The sequence below is a fragment of the Nothoprocta perdicaria genome, unplaced genomic scaffold (assembly GCF_003342845.1).
Source record: "Nothoprocta perdicaria isolate Ctin4 unplaced genomic scaffold, notPer1 scaffold_23, whole genome shotgun sequence".
NCBI classification, from domain to species: domain Eukaryota; kingdom Metazoa; phylum Chordata; class Aves; order Tinamiformes; family Tinamidae; genus Nothoprocta; species Nothoprocta perdicaria.
The window spans coordinates 5,176,570-5,195,812 of record NW_020455455.1 but is presented as its reverse complement, the minus strand read 5'-3'; the positions used below and the strand labels follow the sequence as shown (position 1 = coordinate 5,195,812).

At 39.0% G+C, this 19,243-nt stretch overlaps 1 protein-coding gene across 2 annotated transcripts in view; it reads right to left on the bottom strand.

Annotated features, from left to right (window-relative positions):
- Positions 1–19,243, bottom strand: part of MLLT10 (MLLT10, histone lysine methyltransferase DOT1L cofactor) — a 104,208-nt gene that overhangs the window by 69,020 nt on the left and 15,945 nt on the right. For both annotated transcript variants that reach the window (XM_026039445.1, XM_026039446.1), the window contains exons 3-6: positions 17,270–17,324; positions 6,879–6,988; positions 3,909–4,012; positions 1,290–1,383 (exon numbers count right to left, since the gene is read on the bottom strand). In XM_026039445.1, the coding sequence (XP_025895230.1) occupies positions 1,290–1,383; positions 3,909–4,012; positions 6,879–6,988; positions 17,270–17,324 (363 nt within the window). The remainder of the gene's footprint in view (positions 1–1,289; positions 1,384–3,908; positions 4,013–6,878; positions 6,989–17,269; positions 17,325–19,243) is intronic.

Below are 19,243 nucleotides of genomic sequence, written 5' to 3'. Positions count from 1 at the left end.
TGTTTCAAGGGCATTTTGAGAAAGTCTGACATGGCTCTGGGGTTTATTAGTCAAGTGGCTTGCCTGCAATATTTTTCATGTAAAACACTTGAGTTCTAATCAACTCAAGTTTTTAGTGATAYAATAGCTACACTCCACCCATTATCTTCAGTAATAAATACTGAGTATCTGCATTTACTAAGTACTGATAGTCATGGTATCCCTAAGAAACAGCAGCAAGCTAGCATGATATTGCCTGTCTTTGCTATTCTAAGCACTGCAGTTTTATAAGGGGAAGCTATTTATTTACATGTCAAATCTGAAGCTATTTCTATATCACTAACCTTGCTTTTTAAGCAAACATGCAGGTTCTCAAGTCATAGCTGCACTGGTGCATTCAGACTAAACAGTGCTTGCCTTCACTGCTAGCTAATGCACCAGTGTTGCTCTAGATCAAGATAAAAACTGCAGCTAAGTATGGGCAACAATTTATCATGAAGTAAATATATCAATATTCACAGGAGGACAGAGCAAACCCCACCAAGCTTACCTCCTAGAGAGCTAAAAYGCTTCATCCGCCCTGGCTCATCCTCATCACAACTTACTGAGGATGAGCCTCATCACAGTAAGTTTTTTTTTTTTTTTTAAGCAGTGAAAACAAGTTTAAGCAAGTTTAAGCAAACTTCCAATAGATTTAAAAGTCCCTCATGTCCACACATCTCAATGCAAACACATATAAGCACACACACACACACACACACACACACACACACACATTCAGTTAACTCATTCCGTGACACAGTGATATGCAACACTCAAGAGGTCTGATTCAAAAACCTACAGAAATAACTAAGAATTTTTGAAGGTTCTTGCATCAAACCCCAAGCCATTTCCTCACGGTTGTGGTTCAGAGAACTTAGCGGTAGGAAACAGCCACTAGCTACACAGAGGAGGAGCAACAAAGGAAAGAAGAGTAAAAAGGGAGAGAGAGGATTTTTTTATTCTCTGTTACATAGTATATCAAAAGAAAYACATCTGCATTGTTCCAAAACATTCTAAATTCCTAGAAGTCAACTACTCAAATTGCTAAAGAAAATATTTCAGCAATTCAGTGATTTTAAAGGCTAACTTTGAAAAGGCCTCAACATGTGCTACTTCTGGCAGGGGGAAGAATCACACATTCAGGACATAACCACTTATAAAAACAGACTACATTTTTAGCTAGTATTTTAGCTATAATCGTGATGAAGGTGTTGTTTCAATGAAATATCATTAGTGCAATTTAAGTACGGAAGTTAACAAATACTTACCAGTTTACTAAAATGATATTTACAGTAGCCACAGTATTGGACGTTATCTGCCCCATTGCCTTCCTCTTCACAAAGAAGTCCTGCAAACTGGGCACTAAAACAAACCAAAAAACATCCAAGAAAATCATTTTTACATCCACTCACACCAAAACATCACACCTAATTCTATATAGATACTTGCACCTCTAATAAATGTCCAAAGGCACRAGCAACTTAGAGATATGTGAGCACCTAATTAACCCTTTTATAGCCAAATGAAACATAYAAATGGTTCATACTTAGGCTATGGAAAGGGTACCAGGCCTGTAAGCCCCGTACGCACAAGTACGGCTTAAAAGTCTCCTTTGACTCTGCAACCAGTCTCACAAATAAATCAAATCAGGCAACTTGTCATGCATCTTAGATCAAACTCGAGTCAGATTTATTTTTTCTGAACCAAACCTTGAATTTTTACATGTTATACAAAACCAAGTTGTACTGGTTTAAGCACAGACTGTGGCGGGTTATTTCCTTTAGGAAAGAACAAAACTTGCAAGTTTCCTTGTCTGGGCTAATACTATCATATTTTCTCTACATCTTTTAAAGTCAAATTTGCTTTTCAGCGTTTGTAGAAGTTTATTTCCTATATTGAAATCTTGGAGAAATTTCTTTATTGACCTTGGACACTGCGGAAAACCCAACCRTTCAGGCTTATTTTGTACATCACTTTCATTAGCACAATAATGCAATGTAACAGTCAAAATGTTGCAAACAAATATTTAAGTTAAAAAAATACACGTACACATCAGCTTATTTAACTTGCTTTTTCAAAAAAATGCTTTCCTCTCATTTACACACTATGTCCTTAGGCAATCCATAAATACTTTCTCCTGAGCACATGCTCATTACAACAGATGCCAACTACAAAAACATTTAACACGATCTCTTTGAGCAAAGATTTACCATTCTAAGTTTGACATACAAAAACAGAAAGATAGACTCAAGGTTGTTCTTGCTAGACCAGATTTGTTAAGTCCCAACTGATACACCTCATGCCACATTTCCATTTTTCCCCTCACTTTCACATATTCCCTCTGTTTTACCAATACTGCTGAAGCTTCTCACTATCCTTAGTCACAGTACTCTCTGGCTGGGTATTATTTTCTATCACATCCTTTTTCATAGCAAACCAAAATRTAACAATTGATAAAATTAGAAATAGCATATGTATTTTCATTTTGAATTTCGTCTCGTGTTCCTTATGACAGCCCCTAAGGTTGTGTTTGTTTGTTTATTTTTTTAAATGAAAGACATGAGATGAAAAAACTTTCTAATTTAGAATACTGAGATGAACACCATGGTACAGTTTCATCACCATAAATAGCCATAAATGGCCTCTTTACATAATGTATAAGCTCTCAAGCAAATCCATTTTTACTATAAAATGAAGCCTGACATCAATCATTTCCAATGAAAAACAAGATGTTTACGAAAAAATAAAATTCCAAGATCCTGTCACATATCTGGGTGCATGTGTGTGGGTAAATACACACACCCCTGCACAGAGAGGCCCTGACTCTGCAAATGAGGACATGCAGAGGCACAAAGAAATCAGCATCAAGTCTGAAGAATCAAATCCTTTAAGATCTGTACATGATATTCAAAATATCATTTGATTACCCTGAAGAAAATACATTTAGGTAGATGAACAGGTATGTTTTCCCTAACTGGACTGGTGTACAGACAAATGATAAGCATGCTGCGGTACTCATTAAGCAGATGGATAAAAGCAGAGATCATGAAACCAGATAGTTGTATAAAACAAAACAAAGAAACAAAAAGACTTCCCCTGAATCTGAAAGAATACACAATTCCCAAGAAATGTGGGGATGGGAGTCCTTCTGCCTGCTAGACATGCAATTTAATGTAACCACCCGGGCTTAAGCTCATAAAGTGGGACAGGCATCTCCTGACTGCAAGTACACCCAAGTCTCACGGTATAATGGATCAGACGGTGGACATGGCCTATTTTGACCCAGCAGGTGTAGATGAAAACTAAGTTTATAGCTGAGGTTATAAAGGCAGCATTTAGATAAAGCTAGTGAGGCAACTCACCCCTCCTGGTAGATTCAGAAATTTTGGGGGATATCTTGATTGGGTTTTCATGTACTTCTCAGTAAGTTTCCTGATTCCCAAATTGACTTTTTTTTTTTTTTTTTTTTTTTTTTTTTTTTTTTTAACTGATTTACTACCATCAAACAGCAGGTAAACAAGCAGCTTCTTCTTAATACTGCATTTATATAAAACATTGCCAAGCAGAAGGAACATAGGTAAGAGCGATAAATCTTGTATGGGCTCTCAGCTATCTTTCAGTTCGTAACTCTACCGCTGCTCCTGTCCGGGCATRTTCACAGGACCTCAAAGCAGCTAATACAACATAAGGGAATATTCTCTGATAGCTTCTGCAGCTCACAGCTATGTCTATGCTCCTATGATCATATTGTAGTAAATTCCATTATGCTGAATATTCTAACAAGCTGCAAAACAGCCACTTGACTACAGATGCCTCAGAAATACCACGTGCAGCTGTTCCTTTTTGAAAATGATTTCAGAGATTTTAAAACAATAATATATACTTACCATGTTACATGAAAAGCTTGTCGACACCCATGTTTGTTGCATGTCATGCAAGCACCAGTGGCTGCTTTACTTTCTCTGCCTTGCTCATCACAAATATAGCACGTCTATTAAAGAGAAAATACTTAACATGACAAAAAGCATACAAATGAATTCTGTGTTGCTCACAGGAGATTTTCTAGCATAGGAACTGGTGGATTTTGCAGCTAAGGTTATATAAGAAATCAGTTTTTAAAATTGGTTACATTTATTACATAAATTAATATTTGTACTGCATTAAGGTTGATAAAAGCTTTATGGAGAGCCTACCTAGATGGTCTGTTAGATGATCTCCTTTTACAAATGCAGTACAAATATTCATTTATTTCACTTCTACAACATTATTCAGCTAGTCCAAGTGGTCAAACAGCCAAGGGCTGGTAACATCAGGCTTCAGGCCTCTCCCAACTTCAAATTTGTGTTTAGGTATACACTAAACCCACTTCAAACTCAAAATTTAATAAATTAAAACAAAAACTAATTGTCCAGAATATGTTAAAATAGACATCCCTTCAACAAAGATTTTGGTGAAAAAATATCAAGTAAAACTACATCTCTTTCCATTTTATCCTGTTCTGACTTTTGAAATGATAGATGCTGTCACACCATATTTATAATACTATTTGCAATGTATGTCACAAGCAAAATGGAACAATTTAACAATTGATTCTTAATGAAAATATCCTTTGTAGATTTGTAGTCAATTATCTACTTTTAATAAGACAAATGCTTATTAACACGAAAACTATCAACAGAACACTACTGGGTGGAAAGCCTATTAGAAGGTCTTAGGTGGGAAGGCAAAAAGAAACAACTTTTATTAATTCTTCTGTTTTTCAAAATCATCTACATTTACCCTGTAGCAGACACGCTGCTATTGGATGGCAGCCTTTTCTAAGAATGTAAAGAGAAGCAGAATGATTAATAAATAAAAAGAACATTGATAACTGGTGGCAGAAAACACTAGTTCATACCGTTTCCTAAACAAGTTTAAGCACCGTTTAAGAAAAACATTAGTAAAATATGAAAAATTAAATYTGAAAAGAATACGAAACAAAACTATTTTTCCTTAGACATGCAGTTGCCAGCTTCTGATACATCAGAGGGGCTTTTTGCAGCAGTGCTGCGGGCAGCGTTTAGGGTCGGGGCCAGCGTGCTGGAGCTAACAAGGGCACTACGGTCACCACGCGGGCCCAGCGCCGCCCGCCCGAAGGCTCCGCGAGGCCTCCAGCCCCGCTCAGCTCTAGCCTCGCTCCTTTGGCACAGCGAGGTGGCATGTAAGGACAAATCTGTTTTTTGACAGATTCTAAGACCAGCTACTTTTTGGTTTCCATTCAGCGACGTGACACACTTAGGGTTTAGATCATGATCTTGTTTGTTCCTATTAACCTCACCGGAGCTACTGCATTAAGTGCAACGTCAAAAGGTTTCTCTACAAACAGATGAAGTTAAACAAACCCCATAAAACACAAGCGCCAGTGCTGTTCTSTTACTCAAAACAGAGTTTTTCCATTACTTTTTTTCTTCACTGTAACTCATAAAGATAAGTGATATAAGCATATCATTTTACAAGGATATAGGCTCAACTCTATATCCTGCTTTTAGGATCCATGTTTCAAAAGCCCTTAAAGAGATTTATGATAAAACTTTATTGTAAAGTGATAGAACAGACTGGCTGCGTTACGAAAAAGTTTAAAGTCAACATTGTCGACTACCCTACAATTAAACCAGCTCAGAGAACTTCTGTCCTTCCTGTACTAGTCATGAGAATTAAGACTTGTTTCCTAATCCTAAACAGGAAAACCGGGACAGGGAAAATGTCACCCTTCTGTTCTGAAGCAGGCTTTAAGTTCTCTCTGAAGTTGAACTTCATYAATACTCTGCTTTCACTTAGACATACAAACATTCAACAGAARCTTAAGCAGCTCCATCTTTTAATACAGCAGAAGACTTCAGACAGTCAAATATTTGCAAGCCCCTCAGACTGCTGCACTCCCCAGAGCCTTGGGGCATTTCAACGTGTGAACTGGTTCTGCACCCCACAGCTGCCGCAGCACCGCTTCTCTGTACTCCTCAGGGAGGAGACCACTTAATCTTCTTCCAAATTTGGTGGAAAATACAGGATTAGATAAAGTTTTTCAACCGGAAAATTCTATTCAAAGAACATGATAAATGCGCAGGTTTCTTTTAATGCACCTGGTTTGCAAAACTGTCTTTGCTCATCTGTTAATATTTTTCCTTCAAAGATTCAAACTTTGAATCAAAGACAGAAGGGAAAACAAGGCATGTGGAAAACCCCTGTCATTTGTTAGTGGGGAAAAAGGCTAATTTAGAAATTACAGTTGATCTTTTTGTGAATTCATTGACTCTTCTTAATTAATACAAATTAGAAGCAATTATCTATCAGAACAGTTGACTCATTTCATTTCTGGGTACATTCCMACTTGTGGCCAGTAACATTTTGGGGACCTGCTGCAGAAGCTACATCATGTGCCGACATGCAGGTCAGGGCAGCCAGCTTGGGAACTAGTGCTAGTTTAACCAGAGCAGAACAAAACACAGCRCTGGCTGCTATTATAAGAGATGGAAAGTCCTCTGCCAGCTCTTCCTCCTAAATTCTGTGATATATTTCACATTCTTTTCAAAATATACCAATGTTCAAAGATCATGATATATTTTAATTAACAAGACAATGCCTTGTTTGCCTAAAGAAGGAAAAAAAAATAGTAAGGCATTGCAAATAACTTGAAAGCTGAACTGAACATTGCCTTAATTCTTGAATTTACCATAAAGACATAACAGAAAACAGAGCATTACAGTAAGCATTTAAGAATTTTATGTAAAAGGCATTCTAAAAAGCATAGTTTTACATTATTAGAGTTTGCAAATTTTAAAATAAATAAGTTATATACGAACAAACACACATAATTATACCTTATTATAACGATCATGAGGAACAGACTGCAACACGATAGGCTCCATTGTAGAAACATTTGCAAACTGCACCTCGGGAATGTATAGAGCACAAACCACATGAGCCCAACCTACAAAAAGTTACAATTGTATTTAATTTTGTAATTTAATTTCTAGAAGCTCAAAGCACATTTCAATTATAGCACAAATAATTTCTACACCTTCTTTTCCATGGACTATTTTAACTGTTTAGACTATTACAGGAAAAAAGTTACTTAACACATGAATTTCGTTTTATTTTATTCAAAGTTAAGGTGAGCTGTACTATCTTTAAGTTTTTCCATGGAGAATTCATATAAAATAATACTCCTAACAAATGGTAACACACAAACAGAAAAACAGACTATTTCTTTAAATGTCTTAGATTCACACAGTCAACACATACAAGTTATGGAAGGGAAAAAAAACATATGAATAAATGAGTATTTATGGACACATTATCATCATGTAAGACTCTAAAAATTTCTTTTTAGAGAAGCCATCCTCATTTCACTAGTCCCTGTATTCTTCATGCAGCAAGCAGTTTTCTTCCTACCACCTCTAGCAGCTCTCTTAAATTTTCCTGGTAAAAATGTGACTTTTTTTTTTCTTTACTTTTAAATCTATATCAGTCCCATTCTCAGTCCTTCAACTGACATAATCACCAGTTACCATCATATTAACAAAATTAAGAAGAAGTTTCTATTTGTCTGAACTCTGATACGAGGAGGGAAACAYGGATTCAGAAAGAAATTTGATCATTTGAGGCCCTCTTTGAATCTTTAGACGTTGAAAGTTGTCAGTGTGTTGGCCCGGAGGATAGTTTACGGCATGGGTAAAAATTGCCCTTATTCTGCTGTAGGCTAAATTAAGTATAAACAGCCCTAGAACTAACAAAACTGAATAATGCACTGACTCTAGGTAATTCTATTACATGAGTAACATCACAGATTAGGGGTCTACTATGAAAGTCAAAAGACCTTCTTTACACATTAAAAAATTGTCCTTTCCCCTCATCCAAGTTGTCTTACTTGTATGTGATCAGTAAGAATATTAGACAGATCCAAACTCTTTTCCTGTGTGCCAATATATCCWATAACATAAAGGCCTATGGTCCTAACACACACCTTTGGGGGGTTTACTATCATCCCAAATTTTCTAGTTCTGAAGGTTCTAAAGGTTCCAACTTCTCCATACAACTGCACGCTGACTCTTAAGCTCAGCTCAACATGAAGCTGTATTTACTTACAGTAGTATTGTTCAGAGTGTGGAACRGTATCTGGTATTGAGTATAGGGCAGCACTGAATTAATTTTTATCCTTTGCTCAAAACATTAGTATTTTCTAGCTGCTTCCAACCAATATTCTTTTTTTTTCTGTTTATTAAAATTGGTATTTCTAATTTGCATGGAAAATGAGAAGCACCCACACACATAACTTCCAGTCAGCATTCACAGCCCGGTAACACGTATCATAGCATTGCACTATTTTGTCTGCAACTGAACACAGCATCTGTCCTGCTTCATCATTTTAATCACAAAATAGTCGGTAGAATTTTTCCACATACAAAAAAGAAAATTGTATCAGACAGCAATAAAAGAGTAGGAAAGTAAGTAAAAGCTTCCAACTTGAGTTGCTTTTAGAAGACCGAACAGTACAGGAGGAAAACAGAAAAGTAAGCAGACATTTTTCCTAAATTTCCAAAGACTATCCATTCTTGTCACAAAAAGGAACATATGGAAGCATGGCCATCCAAGAACACCAAACCAGGAATGCACAAGMGCTCTCTTCTGACTCTGATGGAAGAAGGAGCTACTAGCAGGCAAGCAGCCTTTATTTTCCGCATTTGTGTGACCAAGCAGGATCTTGACAATATAACATAGTGACAAAACACTCCCACTGCCCTCTCAGATAGCAGAAGAAACATCTCAGGATTTTGCTATATGCTCCATGTCCTGCATATACCTTTTGTAATTAGGCCTGTAATATGTGTATTTATATATGCATAAGTAACATCAAAAGTGGGAACGGTGGGAAAAGGAGAGCTCTCTTCCTAAGGAAAGCTTCTCTAGGCTACATAACCAGGATCGCTCATGCTCATCACCCTACCCAGTCCACCTCGAGCTGCCTTCCATTCTCTTCTAAGTCAGCCTAGGTTTAGGAGGCAGGAATAGGCAAGACCCCTTGCTCCCAGTTCTTGCACCTTCATAACAGCCATTTTTGTGAAAAATTCAAACTCCTCTAGTTGAGGGGACAGAAGCCCAAACCTTTTTCCTCACTGGAAGGAATTATTTTGCTATTTTGCCCCAAGAAGCTCCCACTTTCCTTCTCCTTTGGGCAGTTATTYTCAGGCACAGCTCAGGACTCGGAGTCTCAAATGAATAAAACCCCGAYTGCCAGGCTCAGCTCTGAGGCCTTCTTTTGTCTACTGTTTCATGCCAGATGACATCTCATTTTGTTTGCTGGAGTAATGAAACACCCTCAAAAGACACCCATCCAAACTGTATGTGTAACTGCTAAGAGAAGTAAGCACAGTCTTTGTGCCTGGATTTATGAGCATGTTAAAACACACATTCTTCAATTAATTCCATCTGAAGCCATCAGATTGTTTTGTAAAGTTCCTATTCAAATTACTTACCACTTCACTATTTTTGGGCCACTACCAACTCCGTCAGCAACCATACATCTGTTTCTTCAAAGACATAATTAAATCAAATCCTTTTAAGCTTTCCCAGTGTTTAAGTGTGGAAAAAGAAAAGACTGATATCCACGTTTTAGATTTCTTTTTAATGCCAGTCCCTCTGTTCCACGTATTCAAGGTTTACAACATCCTCACTAGTTACTGCTGGAACAAGAATTATTTTTATCATTCCTCCTCTTATAAAATACATGACAGAAAAAATAATGCGGTGTTCTGACTTCTCYTAGCTGTTCCTGACAGTTTTTCAGCCTTAGCCAGGGCTGTGGTTTTGCTGATTTGGCATGCAAAACTTCGAAGTGTTKGCTGAAAATTTTCACTTTCAGTGCCTAACTAGCTTTAACTCAGTGAAAATATTCTAATTTCAGACATTCAGCAGATAGAGTTTGAATATGCAGTATTAACTAACTTTCGAACTAACAAATACTAGACTCCAGAACCCTAGCAAAAAAAAGTTGGCTTGCTATCCCAGTGTGGCAGTGAGTAGATAACTCTTAATTTCACCTTCAGCACAAGATTGTTACCAAGAATGCTATGTAAGAGAACTAGAGGGAAACTCTATCAAAGTAATCTTAACAGTGAAATAAAAACAGGAGGATAAATTACATACACTGTTATCAGTCCTCATCAGTCTAAACTTTTACAACTACAGTTTAAGCACTCATTCACAAGCATCTTCCCTGCAAATAAATTCACATTTTTCTACGATCTTTCAGTAGAAGCATTTAAATCTTTGCTCCTAAAATCTCTTACTTCATGATAACACTAAGAGCACCAGCACAGAGCAGTTTCTGAGCCAGCAGACAGAGAGCATGCGCGGGGCAGGGCCACGGGCCGCAGTCTCGGGTGACCGCGGGGCTGCCAAGCACAGAGTGCAGAGCCCAGGACCACGAAGCCACACGGAGCTCCAGCCACCCTGACACCCAGGTCCCAGCACAGCCCACGGGGAGGGCACCCTCACCTCGCAGCTGCACGCACACCAGGCTGAGTTGAAGCTATTCACATCTCCTGGTCTCCTGGACATGTTTTTAAGGAGTCCATCACTTCCCCTAGACACTTTTTTTTTTTTTTTTTTTTTTTTTATTATAGCTCTCTCCTAAGCCAAATGAACACATTTTCTGCATTAAGTCCTTCTTGGTTTAAATGCTAGTTTCTTATTAAGGCCATTCATGGATGTAATTTAAGTGTACATCTCAATCCATTTCAAACCTGAGCTGTCACCAAGAAGTGAAGTCCCACTTGACCCTTCACTTTCAACTGCACATTCCTACTTGCTCCCTTTCGTTTTTAGCAAACCAGATGAAATTGTATTCAACAGATTACTACACCTGGAAAAGAGACTTTACTTTCCAGTTAGAACAGCGAAGTAGTTGAGGGAATTCAAGCTAAAATTGTATAATTACCACATACAAAACCATGGGAGAGGAAACACCCAATCATGGGGAAAAAAAGGCCCAAACTCACAGTCCTCTGCTCCCAGTGGTGGACAATGGGCTGTATCACATGAAACTGCACGCTCAGTTCTGCAACTGTCAGATCTGCTGGCTGACCCCAAGAGCCAGCTAAATTCCACTCTGAAAGGTGAAGCCAGCGCAGATGTACTGACAAAGAYTGCTGTGGCTATTTGCCACAGGGTAAGATTAAGCACTGTTTGAATTTTTAAGTAACTATCTCTTCATTAGGACTTTTCATATACTTCTGTTTTGATCCAGGTCCTCCTTTTCTGTAAAAATAATGAAACTCACAGGAAAGGAAGCTGCCAGTCTGAGATACTACAGCTTCTTTGGCCTTAGTAAATACAGTTTTAGTCTTTGCTCAAGTTAATGTAATATGACACATAGTATACTGTTTGATCCCATCTTTTCAAAGATGGATGAAGACAAGCTCCACACTAACTGCTCTAGTTTCTTGCCCATGTTATCACTGATGCTCAGAATGAATGTGACGATTTCTATTTAAAAATAATAACATAAAATAAAAACAGATGAAATACTATTTGCCTATAAAGAAGAGACTCCATTCCACAGAATCCTACTACAGAATTCTCACCAAAAATCATCAACACTTYGCTCCTTTCCTTAACAAAAAATGGTACATACGAAAAATTCTCTCTGGAGCATCACTTGTCATCACAACAAATAGCTTGTTTTTTGGAATAGTTGAGGATAACATTCCACTGATCCGCTGATTCCACTGAGTAAGTGCATAATCCTCAGCAATTATGCAATAGTGTTAAAGAATCTCTTCTCCCTCCCTTCCCAAATCATATTACACAGCAAAAGATAGAAATGACAGAAATACATATCTGAAACTTTCTCCAAGATGTTCTTTCTCATTATAAATTTATATTTACCAGTTATTTATTGTTATATATGTTTTATGATGATATATATTTACTGTTATGTATTGTATTTGTAAAATATTGTTAATAGTTTATACTTTCTTACCATCTTTCCTAATGAAAAAAACAGGTAAAATCCTACAGATCCATATGAAAGGATGAGAATATTTGTATATTTGTGCATTTTTTTGCACAATCTGTGCACCTGAATATGTGTACATGCCACCAGCCATATCCCTGTTTATTAAGACAAAGCAAACAAAGCAAAATAGCAAATCTAACAGGGAGAGCTGTAATAATAATAATAATAATAATAATAATARTAATAATAATAGGAAACGCTGATGTTTGTTACAGATTTAGGAGATCCCTGTGCTAACCCAAGAGACGGGAAGAAAGCCTGAATGACGACACAAAACCGCTGCATTGTTGGTTGGCCTTTTCCCAAGCAGCTGCCTGAAAGAAGCCTTGGGGAGAAGCTGATACAAAGAATGCTGCTACACAGCATTCCTCAGCATCATCCCGGGAATCAGATTTCAAAGCAGCAACTTGTGGGGGGGAAAAAAAGAGCCTTCTAGACTTCCAGAAAAACGTGGACAAAATTACTGTAAGAAAACTATTTAAATGAGACACCCTAAGTAGTGCATATAACAGAATAGTTTGCTTAAAAAGCAGGCAACACATGCTGAATATTATCAGAAGATATAAGAGTTAGGGTTCAAAAACTATAATCTGCTCAACTGATCACAATTTTACTTCCTCTCCTCACTGTGTCAAACAAACAAGGAGATTGTTCTACCACTTAAAGCACTAGACACCCTAAATTCACAAAATGTTGCTACACTGACATTCACCTGCTTCAGCCAAACAGCCTACACTTCTGAGCTATCCTCAAACAAATGCTCATTTGTTGCTCTTCTGCTTCTCTTTAAAAAAAAAAAATTAAAAATGCACCACATACAGAGTGCAGAGACTGTCCTAAAGAAAAATTAGTCTTTCAGCAGTTGTCTTACACATAAAAGAACAAATYAGCAAGTAATTCACAAACATTTTTTCCCATTTTAAAAAAATCTTTTATAGTCAGTCATGTGTTTTTACTATATTGGAGCTCTTAAACAAACATTAGTACAATTTAGTAAGAAATTCTGTCAATAAGGTACTGAGTAATGAGGTAGCAAAGTTCCTAAGTTCTGTTTTTAACTCAATCCTACTTTTATACTCTCAGAATCACTAAAAAAAAAAAAAGGAATCTGACACAACTTTAAAAACTGCAGCCTGTAAACAATTAAAAAATTGTTATGTTTATGATAAAAAATCCAAACATTGCAAAGATTATTTTTCTTATTCACATGATTTAATATCTACAAAAAAGGAGCAGATACCAAGCAGCCAAAAAGCTGGGGAAAAAAAGTATTATTTACATATTCAAGGTTTATTTCTCAATTTTCTGCCAGTCACCTTGATCACCCCGCACTGTTTCACTACTAACGAATTAAATATATCTGAGTCCGTTCTTAACAACTCAACCCGGATGATCCGGTGAGGGCTGGGCACCGGCATGGACACCGGCAGCAGGAGCGCTCTGCTAGGCACAGCAGTCGTGTTCCCGAGCTCTGCAGAAGCGGGACACACGGAATGACCTCAAAGTGGCCACCACACCAAGAGCCTGAATAAATATGAGCCATCGGATCCGAGCTCCTCCTGCCCGGGGTCAGCTCAGCTCTCCYGCAGTGGAAAGCTCTGGAGAGGCACTGAAACACACACTGAAGGCCACCCTCAGCTCACCCATGCACAGAACCATCTATGGGGACTCACCAGAGGCTTTGCTGATGGCAAGAGCAGGCACTTTCTCTGCAGGCGTTTGTGCAGCCTCCGCTGTAAACAAAGGCTACCAACAAAAAATGCCACGGCCACTAGGGCTTTAGAAACACTCGTGCATCCTTCCAGAAGCAGGCACAGGGGTAACGCGGTGCAGGAAGGTCTGCGGGAGCCTGCAGCACAGGCACATTAAGGGTTTCTGCAGTGCTCTCTCGGGGTCCATCATCCCAGGTATCTGAACTTCCCTTGCTCCACCCCCACACAAAAACTTAAATAGTCAAGAGTTAATGATGGTGTAAAAACAGCCAATGCTTCAAAAATTTGAGTTATCCAGGTCTTCTGTTTTCAAAGCAGATACGGGAAATTGTTCATGCAATTTTAAGAGCATTTTTCAAACAGATATCTCATTCAAATATGACAAGTTTTATCCCAATTTCAGGATCTACTCCTGGTTCAAGATAAGTTTATATGATCAGACTAGTAAAAATACTTTATAATTAATGACAAAATTTATACCCAAAAAATGGTGACCCATAGTTGTATTTGCAGTCTGCATTAGACAACACTAGATCACACTAATCATTTTACAGCCTGGACACTCCATGGCCTCGAGTGCAGCAGATTTGCATTTCTATAATTTCATACTCAGCTCTGGTAAGGATCATGTATCACAGAAAAAAAAGATACAAAGAAGGTGAAATGCAACAGTCAGACTTCTGTGCAAGGGATATTCAACCAACCAGTCTGGGGCCAGGCAGGAGCCACGAAAGGAATATGACAGAGATCTATAAACCAGATGAGGTAATGAGAACAACTGCTCATTTCCACTTCCTAGGCAAATGCTACATGGCATCAAATAACACAGCACAGCACCAGGCTCAAGGCAAACCACTCCACATTTTCACACCATGCGCAGATCAGCTGTGAAGCTCCCTGCCTCGTGACACTACGGACATGGAAAATTCCTAATTCAACCAATTAATGGAACAAGAATCCACCACACACTAAACACAAAGATACCTCCTCTGGATCGAGAGGTCTCAAAGCAAAAATGCCAGCCTCTAGCTGGGAAACGAACCCGAGAGAGCATCTAACGACTGGGCTTTCCTAAAAATCTGGTTTAATACTGATGAAGAGCGTGGACCGAACGCTTTTGGCCCCCATGCTATGTTTGTCCTCCTCTTCCACCATCTGCTGCTAACACTGCCAGGCTCCACGTAAAACGTACAGCAGAACAGCTCCAAAAAGGAAAGCTTCAGATTAACACAGATTTCAGAAAGGCAAAACTAGGCCAAGCTCACATCCCTCTATAAGGCTTTCATTTAAAGCACTCTTGGTCCAAAAGATGGAAATTGCTGCGTTGAGTACCTGTAAGACCCATTACAGAAGGGGGACTGTCTTCAGACTTTTCAGATRTTAAGATCTTTCTGCTATGAAGTTTTAAGTTTTTGTAAACTCACCAGGGTTGACAGAAACATAATCTCAGTAATACCTTGACTTGAAAATCCTGTTGCAATATACGCGAGACAGCTGAACAAAACCTGTCCAACAACATGAGTCGACAAAAACTGATTTTCAAATCAAATACTGGAAGTATTTCCTATAGGTATGATAAAAGAAAGATACCCTATAACCAGTATATTCCTCCAACTGCAATAGGAACTCGCATCCAAAACGGCACAATGCCTAAGCAGTAGAGCAGAAGCGGGAGCCGAGACCGGAGACTGCACTCAAAGACTGTTGCAAGTGTCTTGGTCACTTGTGGTCRCTGCCTTCATCTCCGAAGTGACAACTCTGGTACCTGACCAAGTTACAAAAGCGACAGYCGAAGTCATGCAACTCCAGTGTGAAAAGCATTAAAACTGTCTTACATTTAACTTGTGTTCTATCCACAGAACTATGTTTTCCATGTCTGAAATATGTCTAAATTGTAACAGCCCATCATACTGATGAAAATGTTCCATCATGAAAAGGAGACCTAATATCTTTTCTACTTAAACAATTTCCATTTTACACAGGAAATTACTTTTAGATAGGAATTCAAATGTAACTCTCAAAAATTAGAATCTTAAATTTTTTGCGAGAGATTATCAGATCTCAACAGCTAAGTTCAGATCTTTGATGTACACTGACAAAGTATGACTTCAAGATGACACGGGGGCCAAAAAAAAAGAAAAACATACAGAAAAATGAGCCATTCCTGAMCACTACTAGCTGTAAAAACAGCAACACTTCAGTTCTCCAATTAATTTTTAGCTCAAAAAAAATACTGTAGCTTCCAAAAGCTGAGACTTTCTTATAGCTCATTTGGCAAGTGTCTGAGTGGCATTTTGAAGAAATGAATTCAACCCTGCCATGTGAGCAGCCTTTGAGAGGAAGCAGCGTTTCACAGCAACACCCCAGACTGGTACTTAAGAGACCTTCACTGAAACAGAGGCAACACGGGCTCAACACACCCCGCCAATGGCCACAAACGGCCCAACACTCACGAGACGACCCGACGCCGCAGTGAGCAAAGCCAGGACGCTCCCCGTGGCCAAGCGAGCCCAAGGGCAGGCCCAGAGCAACCCGCGCTCAGGGGGGCTCTGTGCTCCCGTAACTCAACAGCTACACAAAGAGCAAAGCTGCATCAACCACATCAACACTAAGTTGAAGTAAAACACAAATTTAGTTAGAGAATTAGGTATGCAGAAAAAAACTTCAGAATATAAAACATACAGACTGTGGAAACAAAGTCTAGAGGGCTGATGATCCTTTCTGTCCCCATAGGAGTGTCTCACTGTCAAAAGACTAGGCTAGCTCAAGATAGATGAGGAACTAGAATGTGGAGGTATCTGGTAAGAACAGAATAAGGGTTTGCAAAAGTAATCAAATAATTAATTTTTTACCTGCCATCTATTAGTAAAAATATAACCCAGACAGACTCTTCAGCAGACTTCCTGTAGCAGTTCTGCTCAGCAGGAACAGAATTGCTATCCTCACTGATGCAATTAGAAAGATGCAGGGCACAGTAAATCATTGCTCCAACTTCTCTGCTCCAACTSCTTTGTTGCAGAACCTATTAGTAAGCCGTGCATGGAAGAGTATCCTTTTAAAATGTACTGCTGCATTCAGTCTGCACTATGGACTTAAAAATCCGCTCTCCTTCATGCATAAGAATGAAGGATGCACTTCCAACAGCTTTCTATAAATGTGCAAACTCCATCTAAATACATACGCATTTTATCCTTTATCTCTGTCAAACCTTAATATTAAAACCCTGTATTAAAATGCAGTTTCTCCATTACTCTTACCTAAAAATCAAGCTAAAAATAATGACTGATTTTCTCAAACTAAATTCAACCTAAACTGGACAAGTAAAGTCTATTGTGAATTATTTCCCTCTTTCCAAACCATCTAGCTTGATAAACTAGTTGCTTTTTTTGGTTTATGGTTAGGATTCCTATGTATTCTTTTCACAGTCTTATTCTCCTCATATAAGGTAAGAGAGTTCACAAAAAATAAGAATAAAACTTACCCCCATTATCTGTTCTCTTTAAAGCACCATCCTTATGAGGGCATAATTCACATCTCTAGGAAAAAAAAGCAAAAATAAAATAAAAAAATGGAATGATCATAGGAGCATTGCAAAAGAAACCACACAAATTAAAGTTATCTGTAGTTAGGGGAAGGAAAAAAAAGGGGAGGAGGGGAAGAAAGAGACAAATTATTTTCTAAAAGTTAATTGATATCTTTACCCTTAGCCCTTACTTGACTATTAATGTTTTCATTAGACCATCAGAAATAAAGCTTTTTTATTTGGATATTTACTCTACTGTTTAAGTTCTCTGCAATTCTACCTCCAAGTTTTATTGGGAGATTTCCTACCCTGGAAACTCGGACAGAAGCCTTCCAAAACTGCAGCCCACGGCAGGCTTACTCGCTGAGAAGGAACCTAGGCACAATCCAAGGATTCCCTCCCATACTTCTTTCTCCTGGGATCTCAGAGTCAATCACAAAGACGCACCACAGAGATGATTAGTACAGGTGCCCATATGCTAGCAGGCTTCACAAAGTCACGGTTGATTCTCATTTATTCTTTCTAAAAAGCTTGCTTATTAGACAGGAGAGGACAACAGGAACAATCTTGGTTTCTGTTTAGGAAAAGGCACTGCAAAGCTGAGCCATCCTAGAAATTCCTGCAGACTGGCTGCCTTGAAATGGGAAGTTTCACAACATATTGTTCCACCAGGATCACATCAGTATACTCTTATCGTTATAGCTGACGCTATTAATTCCTCAATATTAAGTTTATCTGATTCTAGACTACTGTGAACCAAACCCAAATGAGTTCAGAGATGACAGAAATGGGACAGATTTAACAAATACTTCACTTGAACTGCTCCAAACGACAGGCAAGGAAACAGCACAACAGATTATTGCAACCTTTATACATTCACAAATCAGAGACAACTCAAAACACACTAATCTAACAAACTTCTTTAATAAAAAGGGAGAAAAAAACATATCATCAGATGCAAACTTAATACTATATCCTTCAAATGGAAGGAGACACGYGGCATAAGCGCAGATCTTGCCTGGCCTCCCTGCACAGTTCTGTTCTCCCGTATCAGCTAACTGCCAAGCCAGCAGATGAAGGAGCCTGTGATGCTGCAAGGCCTCAGGAATGGATCACCCAAATTGATTTAAGGAATAAAGGACCTGATTCCTGAAATTCATACAGCTAAACTGCATCTTGAGGGCTAGCTGCCCYCAAGCTCCACATGCAGATGGAACTTCCTTCACTGGAAGAAGGGAAGCTGTTAATCACCTTGCCCCACCTCTGCAAGCCTGTGGAAGCATGACACACATTTGCATTAGTGGTAAAACGAGTTCAGGACGATCTCCTCCCCTCCTTACTCATCTCCTTTCACCACTCCCTCAGCTGCTGCTGAGGCAACTCTCTGYAGGACTACCTCAGTGTAACCAAAGGAAATGAACTTTCTCTTTCCATCTATCACTGATCCGATTTGCAGCACACTCCCACGAACGGCTGCATCAGCAAAACCGAAGGCACTGAACTGCAGCAGGAATAAACAGAGAGCAAGCAGAACTTTACCACCATTTAAAATGATCACAGGACACTGAATAACCAGGAGCTGAACCAGTCCTTTATGCAGTAGAGTTTACAGCGTGCTCCATCCAGCCTCTGCTGGACAAACTCTTCACTTCTTGGGTTTTGGGTTTTTTTCTGTTTTTTTTTTTTGGTCCCARCTCCCTGTGGGACTCGGGTTGAGTAGGTCTCCTCTCAGCCCTCCCCTGCAGCCCCATCCGCAGGCAGGCACAGAAGCGGAGGCGGAAACCCTTTACGCGGGAAGGGAGCCGGACACTGGGAACGATGCTGGCTGCGCCCCAGCCAGGGCCTGTGTCTGCAACATGGAGGAGACTCTTGGAGGCCGAGGACGCAGAGCCCTTCCCGGGCTGAGACTCCTGGCTACAGCCGGCGCTGAGG